Genomic DNA, 20,230 nt, shown 5'->3' on the forward strand with positions numbered 1-20,230 from the left:
AGTAATAAAACCCCTGTAGACCAGTGTAATTTATATACAATAGAACGTATAAGAATAATATCTTCCCAATTTGATCATATCCAAATAAAAATAAATTTTATGAAATTAGTATTTATTTTTCACATTTAATTAACAAGTCCAAAGTTCAAGACATTGCGTGCTCGAAGGCTCTTTGTAGATAAAAACTGCTTGCTTTTTAACCAAAATGTGTTAATTGGTAAGTCATAATTTGCAATAATCTTTAACAAAAATGCCGCTGGAAAAAAATGGAACTATCTCATGTCCATTACGTGCATTTCAAGAATAATTAATACATAAATGTATGTGTGTACATATATTAGAGCTGGTCGTTTTTTTCTAAAAAATTTGCGTTAGCAAGAAATATTCTATGAAAGTTTGTCATCCTATATAGCAGGACGGGAAGAATGAGTGACTTATTGTGTTTGGTTTTGTTCGTTGAGAGAGTACTTTACTTCTCAATTGCCTACTTGGTCCGAAGTAGCACCTATTGGCAAGAGATATTCTGCGTTGGATTTCGAGGCTGACATTGTTGTTGCTTTAAAACTCATAGCAGTAAAATTTCTATTCTAAATCTACCCAAAGTCAAGATCTTTTAATCTTGTCATAATTATTATTATTGTTGTTGTTATAGCGACAGAAAACATTATTCAACTATTTTGGAGGAATGTCCTTGACCGATGAAATTTCTGGATATTTACCGTAACCGTTTGTCGTAGGACCATTTCTGTTGATGTTGTTGTTATAGCGGTTATACATATAATACCCGTTTGTTGCTTGTCATGGAAAATCCCTTTTGTCTTTCTCCTCTCCTTATGAAACAAAAATCCAAAAAAAAATAAATAAAGAAATAAAACTTTATTTACAACCAATTAGACGAAATAACTCGATAATCTTAGTAATCCTGTCTATTTGTAGTCTATTGATGTTGTTTGTTTTTTGAGTGATTAATTAGCAAAGGGAGTAACTATATACATATGTATACGTATATATTTCTTCCGGATATCGAAACAGTTGGATTATGAGTGTAGATCTACTACAAAATGATGACTTAAACCAAGAGAAACACCAAAATTAATGAAGTCCGGGACTATTAAAGATAAGACATCGAGAATCTAGGCTGGTCGATTGACTTGCCAATATGTGTATGTAAATCGGCCGTCATAGCTTGGGATATCATATCTTTTTCACTCTTATTTTTAAATTTTCAAATGTATGATATGAATGATTCCTAGGAAGAAATAAAAAAAATGGTTACGTTGGGCAAATAATTAGTTGGTTAGAATGATGCGGACACATAAGAAAGAGATTGATGGAGAGATCGGAATTGAGATCTTTGAAGACGTTGAGCGGAGCTACACTGTGCTATGACCCATCAGATAATCCAACTTAGCAAAAATATACCCCATAATAGCTTTGACAGACGGCCTCGTTAATCCGGATTAACTGCATTAAGTAAAGATAACTCCGTTGCTAACTCCCATTTAATCCTCAAAATTGTATGGACTTAGCATTCGTTAACAATTCCGTTGGCAACATTGTTAAAATTGCCCTTAAAATTGGCCATTTATTCTATTGTGAATGAAAAACAAGCAACACTAACAGCTGTTTTTAAAATTTTCAATAATAAAACAAGAAGTTTTATGTTATGATGTTATGTTGTAATGCAGTTTTAAAAATAACGTGTTGATATTATATATTTTCGTAATAAAAAATGTCTGTCTAGGCTATAAGACATATTACGGTTAAATTGAGATTGTTTGAGAAATAAAATATAGGTACACTTAAAAAAACAAAATTAATATTCCCAAAAAGCAATAAAGCTCGAGACCTACATACATATCTAAAAATGGACTTTTTCTTATAGATTAATATATGTATGTATATGTATGCACGTTACATTGGATTGAATACGTTATTTTCGGCGTATTGACCATAAATCCAGCGGCTGTCACACAACAGGTACCGACTCTAAGATACTACACATATTACACATAAATTTGAGTCACTACCACGCTCCTCACCTCTGCATCGCCCGGAGAGTATGAATAACTGTGTATGACACTGTAAGCGAGCAGCTGTAATCTGAAATTCTGGTCAAGTACAACTTGTTCATTCTGAATGGCGGCGATGGCAGCTTGTGTCGTAGCTAATAGTGCCCATACACGAGCACACAAGTGCGTTCGATCGGTATGAATTCGTTTGCCCATACACGACACACAAATCCATTTTGCGTTCGTTCTTCACAGAGATAGCATGTGCGACAGGCAAGCGGAACATTTCTTGGAATTTATTTCCAATGTAGCATTTTTATCTATTTCATGGAATTTCGTTAATAAGTTATTCCAACTTTTATTTTTCTTACACTATGTATGTATATATATGAGCGCTTAGGCAAAAAGCGAAAACTTTGAAGCGTGATTTCTCGGTTTTTCATTTTTACGATTATTCTTAATTGGCGGGCAGGATAGAAAGAAAAAACTAAACGTCGTATGGAATTAGGGCAAAGTGTATTATCATTGACATAAAATTATCTTATATTTAAACTAAAAAAAATATTAAGAAAAGTCAAGTTTTAACATATTTTTAAACAGCATAAAGTAAAATTCTTTTGATCAAAAGCCACTACTTATTAAATTTTTAATAAAATTTTAAATTTTACACTTTTTTTTGGAATTTTTTTAGTTTAACTAGAAGATAAATTAATAAAAAATATGAATCTCTTTGAATTTTTTGTTTCCGATAGAAATTGCGACCTGCATCCTGCCCGCTGTCGGGTAATTGCTTCCCAAAGGCAGAATATCAAAGATTTCGTATCCAAAAAATTTGTGAAAGATGTTCAAATATATAACTATAAAGCCTAGAAATTTCGCTTGAATCAATAATTTGTTTCCCTCCCAAAAAAATCCTCAAAAAAATCGATTTTTGAAGCCTCGAAAGCAGGCTCTCCCCTTAACTCTTGCCATTGTCCGCGATCTTCACTGTTCGGCGACACGAGAGAAATGAGATTTTGTGCGCCGACAACGCCATACACGATAAACATGTTCGCGCACCGATCGTAAAAAATCAAACATTTTCGCGAACATGGATCGGTACGCGAACAAGCCCATACACGATAAACCGCAAGCGCACACATACCGATCGAACGAACTTGTGTGCTCGTGTATGGGCGCTTTAATGCTGCTGCTTGCTAGCCCTGCGCTTGGCGTTTTTTTTTTTCAAGCTCCACGCTTGCACATAAAATAAACCGTCGCAAAGCGGTTTATGTCGGTTATGACCTGACAGCAAACCCAAACGTTACTTGTTTGTTGGTGCTGATATTTTTTGTTATGATCAAGCTTTGTGACTGTTGTGGTTGTTGACGTTTTTGTTGCTGTTGTATATTGTTCTTATTTTTGTTGTTTGCTTTACTCTATTTATGGCTGATTTTCATAGTCGCCAACCGTGTATGCCGCACCATCTTCGGCGCATATCATCACCCGCATCTACCACACCATGCAAAAGTGCTGTTACAATGCAATTATACATCAAAGAAAACAATAACAACAAACAGCTGCTGGGATGAAGGAGGTTGGCAAGCAATATCACGTTTTTACGCATATATTTATGTACATATCTAACTATATACATTAGGGTGTGCAAAAAAAAATTTTTTTTGTTTAGTAGGGTCAGGGTTATAGTTTTCTGGTCTTCCTTATTGTAAGATGGAAAAATGCATATTTTGCTTCCAACTACTTAAAAAATATCTCGCTTATCACTTTATTATTTTCTTTATTAATTTTATTTTTTTTTTGTATGATGTGTGCCCATGTGTATTTCGTAACCACTTAGCTTAATCGAAAAATTGTGTAGACCATTTTTGTAGAACACTAAATTTCCTACAAAACAATAAGTTTTGCAATTTAAAATGATTTCGTTTTGCTGTGAGTTATACAATTGAAAAGAAATAAATTCAACCGTTTACAACTTCTTTAGAAGTGTCTAAAACCTAACTTTCAGAATACCAAGCAAAAAAATTAACTTTTTTTTTTACCCGTCCTAATCTACATATGTAAGTATCTACTATCAATATTCCCATATGTAAATATGCATCTGGGTGTATGCCCTTATAAGAATGCCCTTCTAAACAGCGTTGTAGGCAATTAATTTTTTTCTTTAAATAGAGAATTATGAATAGAATGCAGCGGGATTGGTGGCAATTAGTCGCTGCCATGGTGGCAGATAAGTGCAATTGCAACAATAGCCTTTATGGTAAAATAATTCTAGGAAGCAGAAAATGAGCTCAGGCAGTTCGCTTTCAAAGACGATAAAGATTACAAAATTAAAAACAATCTTTAAATAATAATTATTTCTCTAGGGATTTCATTACTTAATACCTCTGCTATTTGTTACATAAGCGTTTTATTCAAGGTTTATTATTTAAATTAATTAAAGTAATTGGACCCATGCACCTTAGGGCCAGTTGAAATTATGGACAAGGAGCAACTGGACTGAGGGGATTTTTGAAAGAACTCAATTTTTGTTATTTGTTGGCAGGTGACCGACGTTAGGAAAATCTTTCTATAATTATTAATACATACATATGTATGTACATATGTATTCACGACAAATGTTTTCTTCATATTTAAAAATCAAAAATTGTTTAAGGATAAAATCCTAATACTAGAATTAAGTATGTTAAATGAAACATTTTCTCTATTCTCTATGAGGGTTGATTACACTGGTAAACACTGTTTTTGTCCTATGAACTTTGTTATGATTTTTATTTATGTTGGTGTACCCTCATTAAAAATAGATGTATAACAGTTTTGTTTCTATCACATCCAGTTTTATTGTGACAGCTACATATTCATTTCTGACCTCATATACATTTGTACGTTTCTTTGTTTACATAACTGCATTTATTCGACTGTGTAACTATTGTGATTGCTAAATTACATTTTATTTACATTAGTTAGATCGTAAATATGCCACGAAACTGTTTGAACAACCCGGAAAATTTTTGTTATGTGTGTGGAGAATTAACTTTTACATCTCAGCGTCGAAATTTCACATCACTAATTGAACAGTACTATTTAGACTATTTTGGTTTTTCTGTGAGGAATCAAGACAAATCCTGGGTTCCACATAAATGTTGTGTAACGTGTGAGAGGCTCCTTTTAGGTTGGGCTAAACAAGAATCTAGACATTTGTCATTTGCTATACCAATGATTTGGACGGAACCAAAGGATCATGTAAGTGATTGTTATTTTTGTTTGGCTCAAACAAAAGGTATTACTACCAAATCCAAACACACCATCCAGTATCCAAACTTGTCTTCGGCCAAGAGACCCATCCTACATAGTGTCGAACTGCCTGTGCCGATGCCTCCAAATCGATCAAAAAGTGAGAATTCTAGTCCGAAAGATGGAGATGAATTTTTATGTCTAAAAGAGAATTTCCCTAAACTCAGCGAGGCGAAAATCAAAGAGGGAATATTTGTAGGCCCACAAATACGGCAATTGATGAAGGATAAGAGCTTTGAAAAAAAACTGAATGATCAGGAAAAACTCGCCTGGAAATGTTTTGTGAATGTTGTTCAAAATATTCTAGGTAACCATAAAGCGGAAAATTACAAAGATTTAATAAATGAACTTATGATATCATTTAAAGCTTTGGGGTGTAATATGTCCTTGAAAAGACATATGCTGGACTCTCATCTGGATTTCTTTCCGGCAAATTTGGGTGCTGTGAGTGACGAACAAGGTGAAAGGTTCCATCAAGACATTTCCTTAGTGGAGAAGTGTTATCAAGGAAAATGGAGTCCAGGAATGCTAGCAGACTATTGTCGGAGACTTAAAAGGGACCTACCGGAAGCCAAATATTCAAGAAAATCATAAGTATCTGTTAGATATTAGGAAATAATTCTGTGAGTGTGGCTGAATTTTGTACTTTTTACGAAAATATATGTTTTGATGTCACAAGAAAACATGATGTGTACATTTTTTTTCATTGATATATTATTATTTGGTGGCTCTAGTAATAGAAGAGATAAAGTTTTAATTTTGAAAAAATGCCAATATAGTAAAATTAAAATTCTTGCAAACATACATATAGTACATATGTACATTTGTACATATGTAAGTATATATACTTATCTAAGTTTATGGACATACTTGCCTATCACGTAGGTGTATACATATGTACATACATATGTATACATATTTGGTTACGTACGATTTGAATAATTTTTGATGAATATTTATTGCAAAAATATATGCGTATGTGCGTATTCCTTAAAAATAAACCAAACAAATAATATTTTTTTTAGATTTTTTTATATTAATTTTGAAAACTCATTTACATTATCATAAGAACATAATTAAATTTTACATTTACGCTCTGAACACATAGAGAGCTACAGACTTCAAGCTTAATCTGTCAAATATTAAAATACACACGTTCTAATCGATACAGTTACATATGTAGTTATGCAGCTGTCTCAAGTGGTGAACACAATGACTGCGACAGACTGCAGCAGCACGACAGTGAACTGGAAACGTCGTTGTTCATCTTACTACATGTACATTTTGAGTAGCAACAACAACACACGGGCCGGCATGTACACAAAACAACGCAGTTGTCCATTTTGTATGTACACAATTTCGTTGTGGCCATACTAACTCCTTTCACTTCAATGAAATTTTAATATTTTGTTCAAAGTGAAATTTTTTATGCAAAAAATAAGTAAATAGGTAAATATTTTTGCTTTAAATTATCAATTGTTATTACAAATGATATAATAGAGCTATAATAGAGCTATTTTATGCTTTTATTTGTAAAATAACTTCAAGTTTGTTAGAGCTGTGAATAATTTTACATTTTACATATTAGTGGCATCACCACTCTACCTCATCTCTCTATCTTCCATTCTACTGTCAACTCTACTGTCGTCCTACTGTCGTTGGCAAATATAGGATTAAATTGAAGTTAGCGAGAGCGACAACTGTCGGCCTGCAGTCGTGTAGTCGTGCAGCTATCAAAATAACACTGCTCATAAGAACGTGTGTATTTTAATATTTGACAGATGTAGTTTGCAGTCTGTCGCTCTCTATGTGTTCAGCGCTTCAATAACTGTGTCCATAACAACGTGTGAATTTTAATAAAGTCTGTCGCTCTCTATGTGTTCAGAGCGTTACTGTTGTTACTTTTGAGAATTGTAACTTATCCCTTAAATATTTATTTTTCTCTTACAAAAGAGAATTTAAATGAGTGGCCTTAGTTGCTACTACACTTTCTCCCTAATCTTCAGTAAACACATACAACCCTGAGTCGCAGCTGATTCGCTTGATATACTTACATATATTTATTTCTTTGTTCTTTGGCAAAGTCGCCTTAATATTTAATATTAATAAAAATAATTATGAGTGCTTCTGAATCTACACTTATAGTAAAGAATATACCAATATTCATAAGCGATATAACATCGATATTACCATCGGCAGCGAAGGAAGTGAAACCATTTGGGCGCCGACGGGTGCTCCTCACCTACGAGAATGAACAGGCGGCTCAAACCGTTTTGGAGCAGTTGCAGCAGTTGGAAGTTAAGCCTGGCAAACAGCTGAATGTAACATTCTTTCGCAAAAATGTGAAACCTGTTGCAAATACTAATATTGCGAAAACGACGACCTCTAGCAAAGCGACGCAGACTAAACTACATCCAAGCAATGAGACGGCATTGCCACAAATCAGCAAGTACGTGTCGCAGCTCTTTGCTTGTGATGCTAAATTAAATTTTGTACAGCCGCCACCACCTTATCTTAAATATGCTTATCCACGTATTACACCAGATATACTAGATGCCATAAGTATTGCTTTAATGAGTAACACACGTTTTTACACACAAGTGCTGCATCTGATGAACCGCATGAATTTGGAACCACCTTTTGGCGCTAAATCGGCAGGTATGTGTTTAAGCAAACTTTGGCCACGTGATGTAAGCACGCAAACTATGGAGGAAGCAGTGGCAGTAAGTGAAATTTCTGAAGTATTACCTGAAGCAACTAAAGTGGTTGATGAAAAATCGGAATCCGAATTGGAATCTTCCGAGGAAGATGATGCCAAATCAAACTATCCACGTACATCAATGCAAATGCAGTTGAAACGCAAAGCAGCTGAAGAGCTTGAAGCGCAATTTAAAAAAAAAGCGCGCCAGCTATTGCAAACAACACTGCGAAAACAAAAGCATGTGGAGAGCATCGGTAGCGCCAGCAAAAATGTGCCTCAAAACGTATTTGAACAGTCAGAATCGTTTAGTAAAAAAAGCAAAATCGCAGTAAAAATACAACACCAACAAAGTACGCGACCTTTAGAGCCCTTTGTGCTGCCCTCAGATCTAAGTGCAACACGACTTTCACTAGAACAATTGCAGGCGCTCCCTATTTATAAGAATTACCAAATAGGTGCACCTAGTAATAAATTGTATATAAAGAATCTTGCTAAAGATGTCAGCGAAGAGGATCTAAAACAGCTCTACGCGCGGTTTGTAGCAGCTGATAACATTCAAATCAAAGTGATGCAACAGGGACGCATGAAAGGACAAGCATTTGTGACATTCCATGGACTGAGTGAAGCAGATGCAGCTGTAATGATGGCAAAAGCGTTAGCGGAAACCAATGGTTTTGTGTTGCGGCAAAAGCCGATGGTGGTGTGCTATGGCAAAAAGTAGACAAATGTAGGCAACGAAAACATTTTATTACTATTTTTATAAAAAATGTTAAGAATTTGAGAATTATACTATATGCATAATTTTATAGTTAAATAACTGCCTACTGATTTTGTAATTAAATTGAAATTTATTTCCGTCTTGCAGGCAACTAGGCCTTGTTGAAACTATATATGAAGAGAACGGTGCTGACAAGAACAATGCATCCAGTTACTTAAATAAGCGAAATAAGTCGCAATTATCAACACAACGTTACAAATATCTAATTTGCATCGATTTTGAAGCAACCTGCTGGGCGGATCAAGCTCCACCACAATGGCGTGAGTCCGAAGTAATAGGTAGCATACCATATATAAAATTTTTTTATGGTTTGCTTTGACAATACTTATATCTTTGTAGAATTCCCCGCTATTTTGGTGAATGTGCAGACAGGTAAAATTGAAGCCGAATTCCATAAATATGTCATGCCAATTGAATCGCCGAAGCTGAGCGCTTACTGCATCGAACTTACTGGCATCAAACAACAAATGGTCGATAATGGCATGCCATTGCAAACGGCCATCATGATGTTCCAAGAATGGTTGCGCAAAGAATTACGCGCACGAAATTTACAACTGCCGAAAATGTCCAAGGATAAAATGACTGGCAATTGCGCGTTTGTGACCTGGACCGATTGGGATTTCGGTATTTGCTTGGCGAAAGAGTGTCAGCGGAAAAGGCTGAAGAAACCTTCCTATTTCAATCAGTGGATCGATTTACGTGCCGTTTTCCGGGCGTGGTACAAATATAAGCCGTTAAACTTTGCCGATGCCATAACGCATGTCGGGCTCACATTTGAGGGGCGTCCACACTCCGGTCAAGATGACGCACGCAATTTGGCGGCGCTGGCGCATAAGATGACATGTGATGGCGCGCCACTGGCGATAACCAAGGACCTCGCGCCATTTCAACTCAACTCGAATTGCATGCTTTAAGCGTTGAGTGGCAAGCTGGTGGTGTAGAAAGTATGAAGTTTTATTTTATTTTGTATGCCTCTTTTTTATGTTATCCACTTAAAACGCTTGCAATTTTTAGAAGACTTAATGAATTATTATTTAAATGTTTCGTTTATTTACTTATTTTTTTGTTTGTATAAGAATTGTTATTCTCGATTATTTAAAATTCTGTGTGATTTTGAATATATGTTTTATGGAAAAATGTAATAAAACGTTTAGTAATTAGTCGAGATATGTACATATCTGCTTAATTTTAAATGTATTTACAATTTCAATTATATTATTTTTTTATTAATTCAAAAATAATTTATGCATTTATATTCGAACTGTACCACTTACATATATAATATGAGAAAGTGGCGCTGAAGTGCTTATAAAATGAAAATTATTTTTAATGTTTATATAATAGAAAGCGAAAAAATATAAATTTTATTATTATTGTATTTTTTCTTTAAGTATGTATTATTATTTATGTTTCTTTTTACTTGTGTGTTATTTTTTTTTTAACTTTTTTTTAGTCTTTCAATAAGAAGTACGTACTTTAATGTTTACCGCATACTTTTTTATGTATTTGTAAGTTATGAAAGCTCAACTACATGCATTAACTTAATGTGAACATTAATTATAGCATAAAAATTGACTAAGATACTGAAACAAGGGTTTTAGAAAAACTGCACTTTTGATACATATACATTTTATATGCGCGAAATAATATATTATAACGGTACAATAAATGTACTACAAACATGAATTGTATAAAAAAAAGTTTTTTTTTATTAAGCTACTCAAGTCGTAAATTGGCGGGAATTCTCAAAAGGAGAAAGTGACAACTTTCTTAGTTGTTACAATAGCATAATTCGTGACCGTTTACGGAGCCATAAGTGATATATTGTTGTGATGGTAACTTAAGTATATTTATTATTTATTTTTTTAACTACATCAATTGGTCATCGAATATTCACTTACATTAACCCTTTCGGGACTACTGGGATAATACATCCCACCAAATTTCTAACTTTCGTATTTTCTTTACTGTGCATGCGATTGCCTATATAATTAGTACCACAAACAGATTTAAGTGAATATTTTTAATTGTAAACAAAAAGATAGCGGTAAATTTCAGCGCGTAGACGCCACATGACAAAGTATTTCGCAATATACGTGAAATTTGATCAGTTTTCTTCACTAATTTGCTGAAATCGGTCGAAATAAAAGCGTGATCAACAAAATTTGCATTTGTTTGCATAAAAAAGTTTTCGGTTTGTTATATTTAATTGTTTAGTGATGTTTTTTTCTGTTATAGGGTAAGTTAGAGTTCATTTTATAGAATTATGACATATAATCCCAATAAGGTTTTTACGTGGGATTTCTTGTCCCAATATGTTTTTTAGAGGACGAAAAGGTATCTAACTCAGGAGGATATTGAGCGTAGTATGTCTGAAGAGTCAGACTCGGACGTTGATTTTGAGGACTCTGGGAGTGAATATTTGCTTGGGAGTTCCGAGAGCACTGAACCTGCATCAGAAACTGACGATAACATCAATGGGGCGGATAAGCCCACAAAAATAAACGACGATATACTGCCAGTTGCCCAGTGGGTAAATGTTGCTGCGGACGATTCTCAGAACTTTAATCCAAAGTATGAAATCCCAACTAAGAGAGAGACTGCAAAATCCTTTTTGATTTTACTCACGATTGCACCGAGTTCAAAGTGCATTCGAATTACTGAATGTACTAATCAGCGTCTGACAGCTATGAATCGTCGGGCTCAGTCAAAGCGAAATTTAACCGATGCTAATGAATTTTTGGTATTTCTGGGCGTTTCATTGATGATGCATTATAATAAGTTGCCATCTCTGAAGGAGCAAAAATCCATCGATGGGAAATTCAGTTATAAAAAGGTGTTTATCACGAGATCGCTATTTATTATTGTCGTCGAAGTTATATTTTAATGACTGCAGTAAGCCCGCCGACAGTTACAGAGATTATTATATCTCCGATGTTGTACAATGTCTGAAACAAACATTTGCAGCTGCTCGAAGTGAAAGTTCATTTCAGTCTACTGACGAGTGCATGGTAAAATTCAAAGGTAGATCAAGTATGAAGCAATATATGCCAATGAAACCAATAAAGTGCGGAATCAAAATTTGGATGCGATGTGACTCAAGGACAGGATACGCTTACGATCTTAATCTTTATACTGGTAAGGAAGCAAACGCTGTACAGGCTGTACCTACCACTCTTGGAGAAAAAGTCGTTTTGAAATTCGTTTCTTCAATTCGTGAGAAGGAAGTTTGTTTAACTCAATTAAACTGTTAGAAACTATCCCATATCCCGCACTTGGGACATACATGCAAAACAGAAAGAATACACCTAAATTTGTCGGAAAGTTGGCAAGAGGAGAAAGTCAGCTTCAAATCAGCTCTGGTGGCATTTTGGCAGCCCGATGGATGGATTCAAAAGAAGTCCTCTTAGCTCCGAATTGTCATGAGCCATCGCTTGTAGACGTTGAGAGGAAGCAAAAAGACGGATTGAAGAAGAAAACTAAATGCCCTAAATGTATCGGTGACTATAACAAAATTATGGGTGGGGTCGATTGGCCGACCAAAAGACAACCGTTTATGATTTCAATCGCAAATCTCAAAAGTGGTGGAAAAAGGTGTTTTTCAAGCTACTAATAATTAGGGCACAAATTCATGGATTGTTTATACTGAACATAAGAAGCAAAAGTTATTACTAAAAGACTTTCTTGTGCACCTTGCTGAAGCAATGATTTTCGAAGGAAATAAAAGGCGTGAGACAATGCCTCGTCGACAGGGAGGAAGAACTCCTAAACGCACAAAAACTGATAGCCTTAACGTTGGAGATCACTTCAGTGGAGCAAAGAAGCGTTGCAATGCTGCGTCCGCTGCACTTCACTTGGAATCAAAAAGCGAACTAAAATGATCTGCTCTGGCTGTAACAACGCGTTGTGCTACAAATGTTTTGGACTCTTCCACAAATTAAATTAATAGTTACATCACATTATATTAAAATTATCTTAATAATAACTCAAATAAATATGAAATTCCATTACAATATAGCTATTTTTCTAAGATTTTATTTATTTCTCAAATTTACAACAGTCGTCAAAAACTCTTATTGGGATTTTATATCCCACAGTAAATGTTTATTGGGATTATATGTCCCAGGATAAAAGGACGATTTTAGGATTTCTGAGTATGCAGGACATAATTTTTTAGCCCAATCTTTCAGTATGAGCAGAAATTTTTGTTGAGACTATTTCCGGTTTTCAAATAAAACTCCGTCCCGAAAGGGTTAAAACGAAAAAAAGCTTGGCATAATAACCATCCAACTTCTAAAGAACAAAATTTAAAAAAATTCTTTGAATGCCGAAACCCGGGATTGAACCGGGGACCTTTAGATCTTCAGTCTAACGCTCTCCCAACTGAGCTATTTCGGCACAATTATGAGATTCGTCAAGAGATTTTTATAAATTACGGTGATTTTAGTCAAACATATGTATAATATAAAGAATTCTCATGCTCTTAAAAAGCCTCTGCACCAGAGAACATAAAGACATAGAGAAGGTGCAAATTGAATTCTGATGATTGATAAATACATAAACTAAGGTGTTGAATTGAATTTCTATGTTTTATTTCTCTTATAAAAAAATTTGTAATTTGAGAAATGAGGCTGTTCTCTGGTACAAATGCATATATTTATGTAAAACCACTCATTTCACCGAGAATGAATAAAATGCTTTGAAGAAAAAATATACAAAATCACATGTACATACATATGCGCGATTATTTTGTATCATATGCACCATTTTTTCCGAAAAATGGTAATATTTTTAAATTTTTTACACAATCGGGAAAAATTAGATAGCAAATAATTTTAAACAAATTACGAAATGAAGATGTGCCAAATGAACTTAAATGTGCTCATATAAACACGACTTGGGTCATTCTTTCATTTGTTCAAAAAAAAATTAATGACCTTAAAGACATACATGCATACATATGTATGCATATTCGCATTATTTCGTTATCATTTCCACATTTGTAGCAAAAGAATTTCTATGGCATATACATACATACATACATATGTAGGTATATTATTTCTTGACACATTTGTCAGTATGTTTACGAAAGCAAATGCGAGCTACATACATATGCTGTACATATGTATAAACATTCATAATAACAAGTGTCGCACGCATCTTTCGCATCTTCGTTGTCACGGACAACCAATGGCCGAAATTCACGCTTTGTCAAAAAGTCAATGTGTCGAAGAACTGACGCGGCGTCAAAGCGTCGCAAAATTGTGTTGTTAGTAGAAAATCCGAGCTGTGCTGAAAGAAACTAATAGCGTGATCAGCCAACAACGTAAACCCGTGGCACGTGTCAGCTGATACGACCTATCTTATGGGAGCGCAATGTAAGTGATCAGCGAAAAACGCTACTCCCTTCCTCTTTGCCCTAGGATGCCGTAGATTTCCACGGCATTTGGTTTTTTGGCGTAGAAACGTGTCAGCTGATCGCTCTCTCACAACGCAGGGTTGCCAATTTCGATATACTGTACTAATTATAAAAGTTGTCTTAAAGATGTTTGAAATTTTCTCAAACTAACTCAAAATCAGAGTCGTATGCTATTATTTATAAATATATAAACTATTTTTTGTTTTCAGTTTTGATATTTTATCTTATAAAAAATTGTAATTGAAAACTTAGATCTGTACAAAACTATATATTCCTATTGAGCAATGGCAACTTTGTTCAAATGAAAACAAAAAAAGATGGCGGATTTCTGCGTTTTTATCACGGGCTCAACTTTTGACACCATTTTTCGCTGTCCACGCTATAACAAACGATAGCCGATTGTCACCGCTTCTATTGCCGCTCAATTGTAAAATATTTTAAATCGACAAGAGCAATGTTGCCACTTGTCTGTGTTTTTTCTGTGCTTTGTGAGTTTGCGAGGTTGTACGTTTTGTCTTCCAGAAGAACATCAGAAAGTTGTTCAATTTATGATTTTTAGCTTTTGCCATCGTCGCGAAAAGACGATTGTAGGCAAAGACATGCTCGGGAGATATTACTGCGTCTGTTTTTTATGAATGAAGCGAGGTCGCTTGTTGAATGGTCTGCGTTTATGAATGGAAATGTTTTTGTTGTAAAATTTACTACATTTAGGCTTCAGCAATTTGGCGCCATATTGATTGTTGTTTTTGTAAAACAATATTTCAATTTTTTATTGGTGACATATTCACTTGTGTACGCAGATGTACATATGTTTGTATGCTTGCTCATTATTTGTTCGGCAATGTATACAAATATACATATGTATGTACGGCTATGTTCGTAAATGCATCATGACTTGCAGCATAAGCAACAGTAGCAACACTGCAAGTTTGACGTTTGATACTTCTTATACAATTTTTGACAATTTGCAGATACATTTGTTTGCATTTTTGAACGCGTATAATACTAAAATGGAAATTTTGCTGAATCTAACACTAGACGAAATTTGTGAGCAAAGAAATGATAGATTTTCTTTAAATTTAAGAAAAAGAAGGGTATTGAAGTCAAAAAGAAAAATTTGTAGGTACAAATGTTTGTATTTTAAAAGACAAAGTTTTTATAGAACAAACTTTCGGGATTTTTAAGAAACAGTTTAAAATTTTAAATTATATTGAAGCTTCGAGCATTAAATGTACATCTAATGTAATACTCGCTTGCGCTATCTTACACAATTTTATCATAAATAAAGGAGGTTATTTTGAACATATTAACGATACAATAACACATGCCGATATGGAAACCAACAATGAAATCGAAGGAATTCAAGATTCCCCCATTCGCCGTGTTGATTCAGATAATATCAATGGAATCGATAGAAGAAACTATTTTACCACTCTGTTTTCATCATAAAAAATTTACTTTACCTCACCTTCCTTTATTTGAAAAATTTTTTTATTACTTTTTCTGATGAACTTCATTTTAATTTTTATTGTTTTCATTTACATTTTTAAATTCGGTCACAACTTTCTTCCACAATACTTTTTTTTTCCTTCTACCCGATTTAAACTCGTCCTCCATATTCAACCGTACTCTTAGCAATAACTGTGTCTCCGCATTACTGAGATTTTCACTAAAAATTTAAAAATAATAATTTATACAATTATTATTAACATAATTTAACTAAATTTCAATACAAAAATTAAAATAAAACAGTTTTGCACTTACTTTTCGTCAGACATCGTAGTTAAATGCAGTAAACAATTTTTTGATAGAAATTATGAGTGACAGCTGATAGAAGTGTTGTCTTTTTGAACGCTTGATTATTGCAGTGCTGCAATATTGGCATTTCTGAACATTCTGTTTGTTATGCAATCGTCATGATGCGCGTCATGATGCATTTACCAGAGAACGGCTTCCGTTGAGCGCAAAAATGTTCACGCACGATCAATACCCGAACTATCAGCACATTCGGCTCAAGCGCTCGAAATGGCATTCGTGAATGTTTTCGCTACTGAGCTAAATTCAGCTCAATTGCGGTAAATTCGTTTGCTTGCTGAGTTTATTCACGCTCGTGTTGAAACAGCTCTACTCAAGCGTTCGCTCATTCGGCTCAACAATGATCGTGTTGAATGAAAACAAAAACACAAAAGAGCAAACTCAACGCCTATGAGCAAACTCAATGGGTATGAGCAAACTCAACGCATATGAATAAACTCACTGTGCTTGAATAAAAGCGCCGTCTCCTTAAGCGATTTGCAGCACTTACATACATACTTATGTCTGTTTAAATTTGAAGATTTTTTTGGCAAATATTTAAAAAAGTGAGCAAACGTGAGCAAAGCATTTCGGACCGAAGGCTCACATTGTACGCGAATGAGCCATTCGGCAACATGAGCTGATTTTTACTCAACGCTGTGTTTCGCTCAGTGATTGGACTTGAATAGAAACTTTTGCGTATGAGCTGATTCAAGGAAAAAGTGAGTTTTGCAGTTCTCTGGCATTTACGAACATAGCCTATATTTTGAGCTGCACCGAAATGTGTACTCTTTATTTATACTCTTAAGACTAACTTATTACATGTTTCTTACTTCTATTTATACTAACTAGTATGTTTACTTATTACTAGTTGATACTTTGTTAAGGTTCAGATTATATTATTTGTTTAGGTTTGTTTACATACATATATATTGTTTGCTTAAAAACATTTGCTTTGTTTTAAGATAAGGTTGTTGTGCTATTCAAACTCAATGTTATTTTGATACTTGTTTGTTTAGAATTGTTTCTTGTAGTGATAGTGCATTTCAATTGTTCGAACTCAAGGTTGTTTCTGCATTCTGTTTACTGAAACAAAAGGTTGTTTTGATGTTTGTTACTATTATAAGGAATACATTCCTTAACTCGCGCACATATAACCCGTTGGTCTTGGTTCTCAGTGGGTCCAGACTTTTCAACTGAGCTCTAAGCTATCGGGGTGGTCGGCAGGTCGCGGATAGCCGGACGGCCGGTAGTAGCAGGTTAGTTACGGAATAAGTTATGACGAATAAGCAACACCCGACGAGGAGAGGCAGAAGTGAAGGTTGTGGTATAAACCCAGCTAAGCTGATGAAACCCCTGCGATAGAGACGAGCAGATACCGCCTCTCAAAAATAGGTGTGCTCCCCCATCATGCATGGGCATGGTGGGTAATACAAAAATCCAGGCGCGACGGACTCACAATGAACGGCTTCCTGGTCAGCGTCTATTCATCATGTCAGGTACGGCTGTTAAAGTTTTTTTTTTGATCGATGTACATCGCGGCACACTGGGAGTCCCTTTAAATCTTTTCAGCAGAGAGCTGTCGAGATGGATAGGGTGATGTGAGCCTGCTCTGTCGAGGTGTTAGCCGCGGTGTCCATCAGTAACCAGCCCCTTCGGGCTCTGGTCAAGGAGTGTGCGTTGGCCGCAAGAAATTTTACATGAAAAAACAATACAAACAATACAAATGATAGCAGAAGTAACAGCAACAGTAGCAGGAACATCTATGCTACTATACTGGGAAACGACGCGGGAAACGCAAGAGATCCGAATAATACCAAAGTGCCAGGAACTGACTCCCAAAGGACACCAGTAATGGAAATATATCCATCTAAGCGGTCTTCGCGACTTAGAAGATCTCCCATAAAGATGCTTAGAAAAACCAACGCGATCAAGATAGTCGCCACCAGCGCTGCAAGAAAACATGCCGCGAGCGAAGGTGGTAAAACCTTGCGGCGACCACATGACTGTGCATGGTGAAGAAATCAAGAAGTTGATAGATATGAAGCGTACACCACAGCGAACAACAATAACCTTAGGGACCTCGTTGGCAATTTAACGAAGATGTATGAAAAAGCCTTAGAGGAGTACCAAAAGAGCAAGGAAGCAAGACGAAATATCCTAAATATGCCCGCAACAACGGAAATAACTCCTAAAAGACCTTGCGAAGAAAAACAGCCGAAAAGGCAAACTCCTCCAAAAAAGAACAAAACCACCCATTTAGAGGAACCAAAAAAGGAAAAACAAGAAAAATCGTTACCTTCGGCTGCACCGAAGCTAATATACCGTTCACAGGTGCATTTCTTTTAGTAACTATGTGTCCAGTTTGTATGGCAGTTACTATATATGCTATAGTGAGCCGATCTGAACAACTTTCGATATTACATTATTTCTATGAACAAGAACTCATGCCAAATTTCGTGAATATATCTTATCAAATGTTTTCTATACTAGCCCTAGACTCCAATCGTTCAACTTTGTATGGCAGCTATATGCTATTGTGAGCCGATCTGAACAACTTTCGATATTACATTATTATCTTAGATAATAACCTGTGCCAACTTTTGTGAAGATACATTGACAAATGTGAAAGTTTTCCATACCGTAACTTGATTACAATCGTTCAGTTTGTATGGCAGCTATATGTTATAGTGGTCCGATATCGACAATTTCGACAAATAAGCAGCTTCTTGAAGAGAAAATGACGTTTACAAAATTTCAAAACGATATCTTAAAAACTAAGGGACTAGTTCGTATATATACAGACAGACGGACATGGCTAAATCGACTCAGCTCAGCTCCGACGCTTCCTTCTGGGTGTTACAAACTTCGTGACAAACTTAATATACCCTGTTCAGGGTATAATAACGAGGAAAAAGTAGATACGTTACCCTCAATTAACAAAGGACAGATACCGGGAAAACAAGATGGCTGGCCGGAAAGGAAAAGGAAGGCAGCATATAAGCACCGACCTAGGCCTGATGCGATAGTGATTGCGCGAACCGGTAACATGACATACAGCGATATTTTAAGGGCTGTTAAAAAAGAAGACCCCTGCAGAAACTGGGGGAAAGTGTAACCCGGATTAGAAAAACGGCCAAAGGTGAGATTTTAATGGAACTTAAGAGCGCGCAAATAAAATCAATAAGATGTGTATTTTAAAGAGGTGTTTGTGTATTTGAATTTTTAAACGATGTCAAACATAGAAGTTGCCTATAATCAACTTTGGGGCTGAAAGGGTTAATTCAACTTGAACGTTGTGTATAACAAAGAACTAGAAAATGTTTACCGTTGGCTATAAGTGAAAGATTTTTATTATTTTCATTTTCATATTTTTCCAGAATTTTTTTTTCAATCCACTTGCCCAAAAACTTATAAGAAACACGTGTTTTAAAACAGTTAGCTCAGTCTCGCCTAACAAAAATGCTCTCTGTACTGTATTTTATAGTTGCCGAAATAGCTCAGTTGGGAGAGCGTTAGACTGAAGATCTAAAGGTCCCCGGTTCAATCCCGGGTTTCGGCAAATATTAATTTTGTTTTAATAACTTGCTTTTTAATTCCCATTAAATGCAATAAATTACAAAGCACTTTTTTCTATTCATAACTATAAAATATTAAGTAAAGTAATGCTCTCGCTATCTACCTCGGTAAAGGAGATAGCAACTTTTAAATAATAAAATACTTAAATTAAGAAAAAAGTTGAGCTCTTTAATAAAAATATAAATATTCAATATAACGAGATGCAAAGCGAGAGCATTACTTTATTTAATATTTTATAGTTATGAATAGAAAAAAGTGCTTTGTAATTATTGCATTTAATGGGAGTTAAAGCAAGTTATTAAAAAACAAAATTATTATTTGCCGAAACCCGGGATTGAACCGGGGACCTTTAGATCTTCAGTCTAACGCTCTCCCAACTGAGCTATTTCGGCACATAAAATTAGTGTGTCAAGTGTTGGTTTTATAACTGACCTGCAAAAGTGCTGCCATGGTAACAATACATAATAGGGGGATTCTCTTGCTCTTGCAAGATTGCAGATTGCAAAAATCGTATACCGAAATATACAAGGGCACGAGAGCACCCATTGCAGAATCTAGTGATATATGAACTGCTGATTTGGTCAATTTATTGTAAATGTCTATTGAGCATAACTATTGTGAATTGGCGCACCTTCTACATACATTTTTAACAAAAA

General features: G+C 35.1%; 2 protein-coding genes and 3 non-coding genes across 11 annotated transcripts in view; 3 read left to right on the forward strand and 2 right to left on the reverse strand.

Annotated features, from left to right (window-relative positions):
* The window catches only part of LOC126754550 (ERI1 exoribonuclease 2-like), a 31,111-nt gene extending 20,643 nt beyond the window's left edge, over positions 1-10,468 (forward strand). For 4 of the 6 annotated variants that reach the window (XM_050466633.1, XM_050466635.1, XM_050466636.1 and 1 more), the window contains 2 exons: positions 8,870-9,060; positions 9,122-10,468. In XM_050466633.1, coding sequence (XP_050322590.1) covers positions 8,870-9,060; positions 9,122-9,696 — 766 coding nt within the window. In that variant the 3' untranslated portion in view covers positions 9,697-10,468. Of the gene's footprint in view, positions 1-7,238; positions 8,732-8,869; positions 9,061-9,121 lie in introns of those variants that run through there. The other 2 variants (XM_050466632.1, XM_050466631.1) reach the window with 2 other exon arrangements.
* On the forward strand, positions 4,873-5,950 carry LOC126754589 (uncharacterized). Of its 2 annotated transcripts, none has more exons than XM_050466696.1 (2): positions 4,873-5,610; positions 5,671-5,950. In XM_050466696.1, the coding sequence occupies exons 1-2, from the start codon at positions 4,986-4,988 to the stop codon at positions 5,895-5,897; spliced, it is 852 nt and encodes a 283-aa protein (XP_050322653.1). In that variant the 5' UTR covers positions 4,873-4,985; the 3' UTR covers positions 5,898-5,950. The 2 variants fall into 2 exon arrangements, with proteins under 2 accessions (XP_050322653.1, XP_050322654.1); XM_050466697.1 differs by having other exon boundaries at positions 4,873-5,252; positions 5,322-5,950.
* Positions 10,469-13,107: 2,639 nt separating the features above from the next.
* Positions 13,108-13,180, reverse strand: Trnaf-gaa (transfer RNA phenylalanine (anticodon GAA)). The gene has a single exon. It is a non-coding gene; the product is annotated as a tRNA-Phe (tRNA).
* A 6,304-nt stretch (positions 13,181-19,484) lies between these two features.
* Trnaf-gaa (transfer RNA phenylalanine (anticodon GAA)) lies at positions 19,485-19,557 on the forward strand. The gene has a single exon. It is a non-coding gene; the product is annotated as a tRNA-Phe (tRNA).
* Positions 19,558-19,893: 336 nt separating this feature from the next.
* Positions 19,894-19,966, reverse strand: Trnaf-gaa (transfer RNA phenylalanine (anticodon GAA)). Its single transcript has one exon. It is a non-coding gene; the product is annotated as a tRNA-Phe (tRNA).
* Positions 19,967-20,230: the final 264 nt, after the last annotated feature.

Source organism: Bactrocera neohumeralis, chromosome 4 (genome assembly GCF_024586455.1).
Source record: "Bactrocera neohumeralis isolate Rockhampton chromosome 4, APGP_CSIRO_Bneo_wtdbg2-racon-allhic-juicebox.fasta_v2, whole genome shotgun sequence".
Classification (NCBI taxonomy): Eukaryota; Metazoa; Arthropoda; class Insecta; order Diptera; family Tephritidae; genus Bactrocera; species Bactrocera neohumeralis.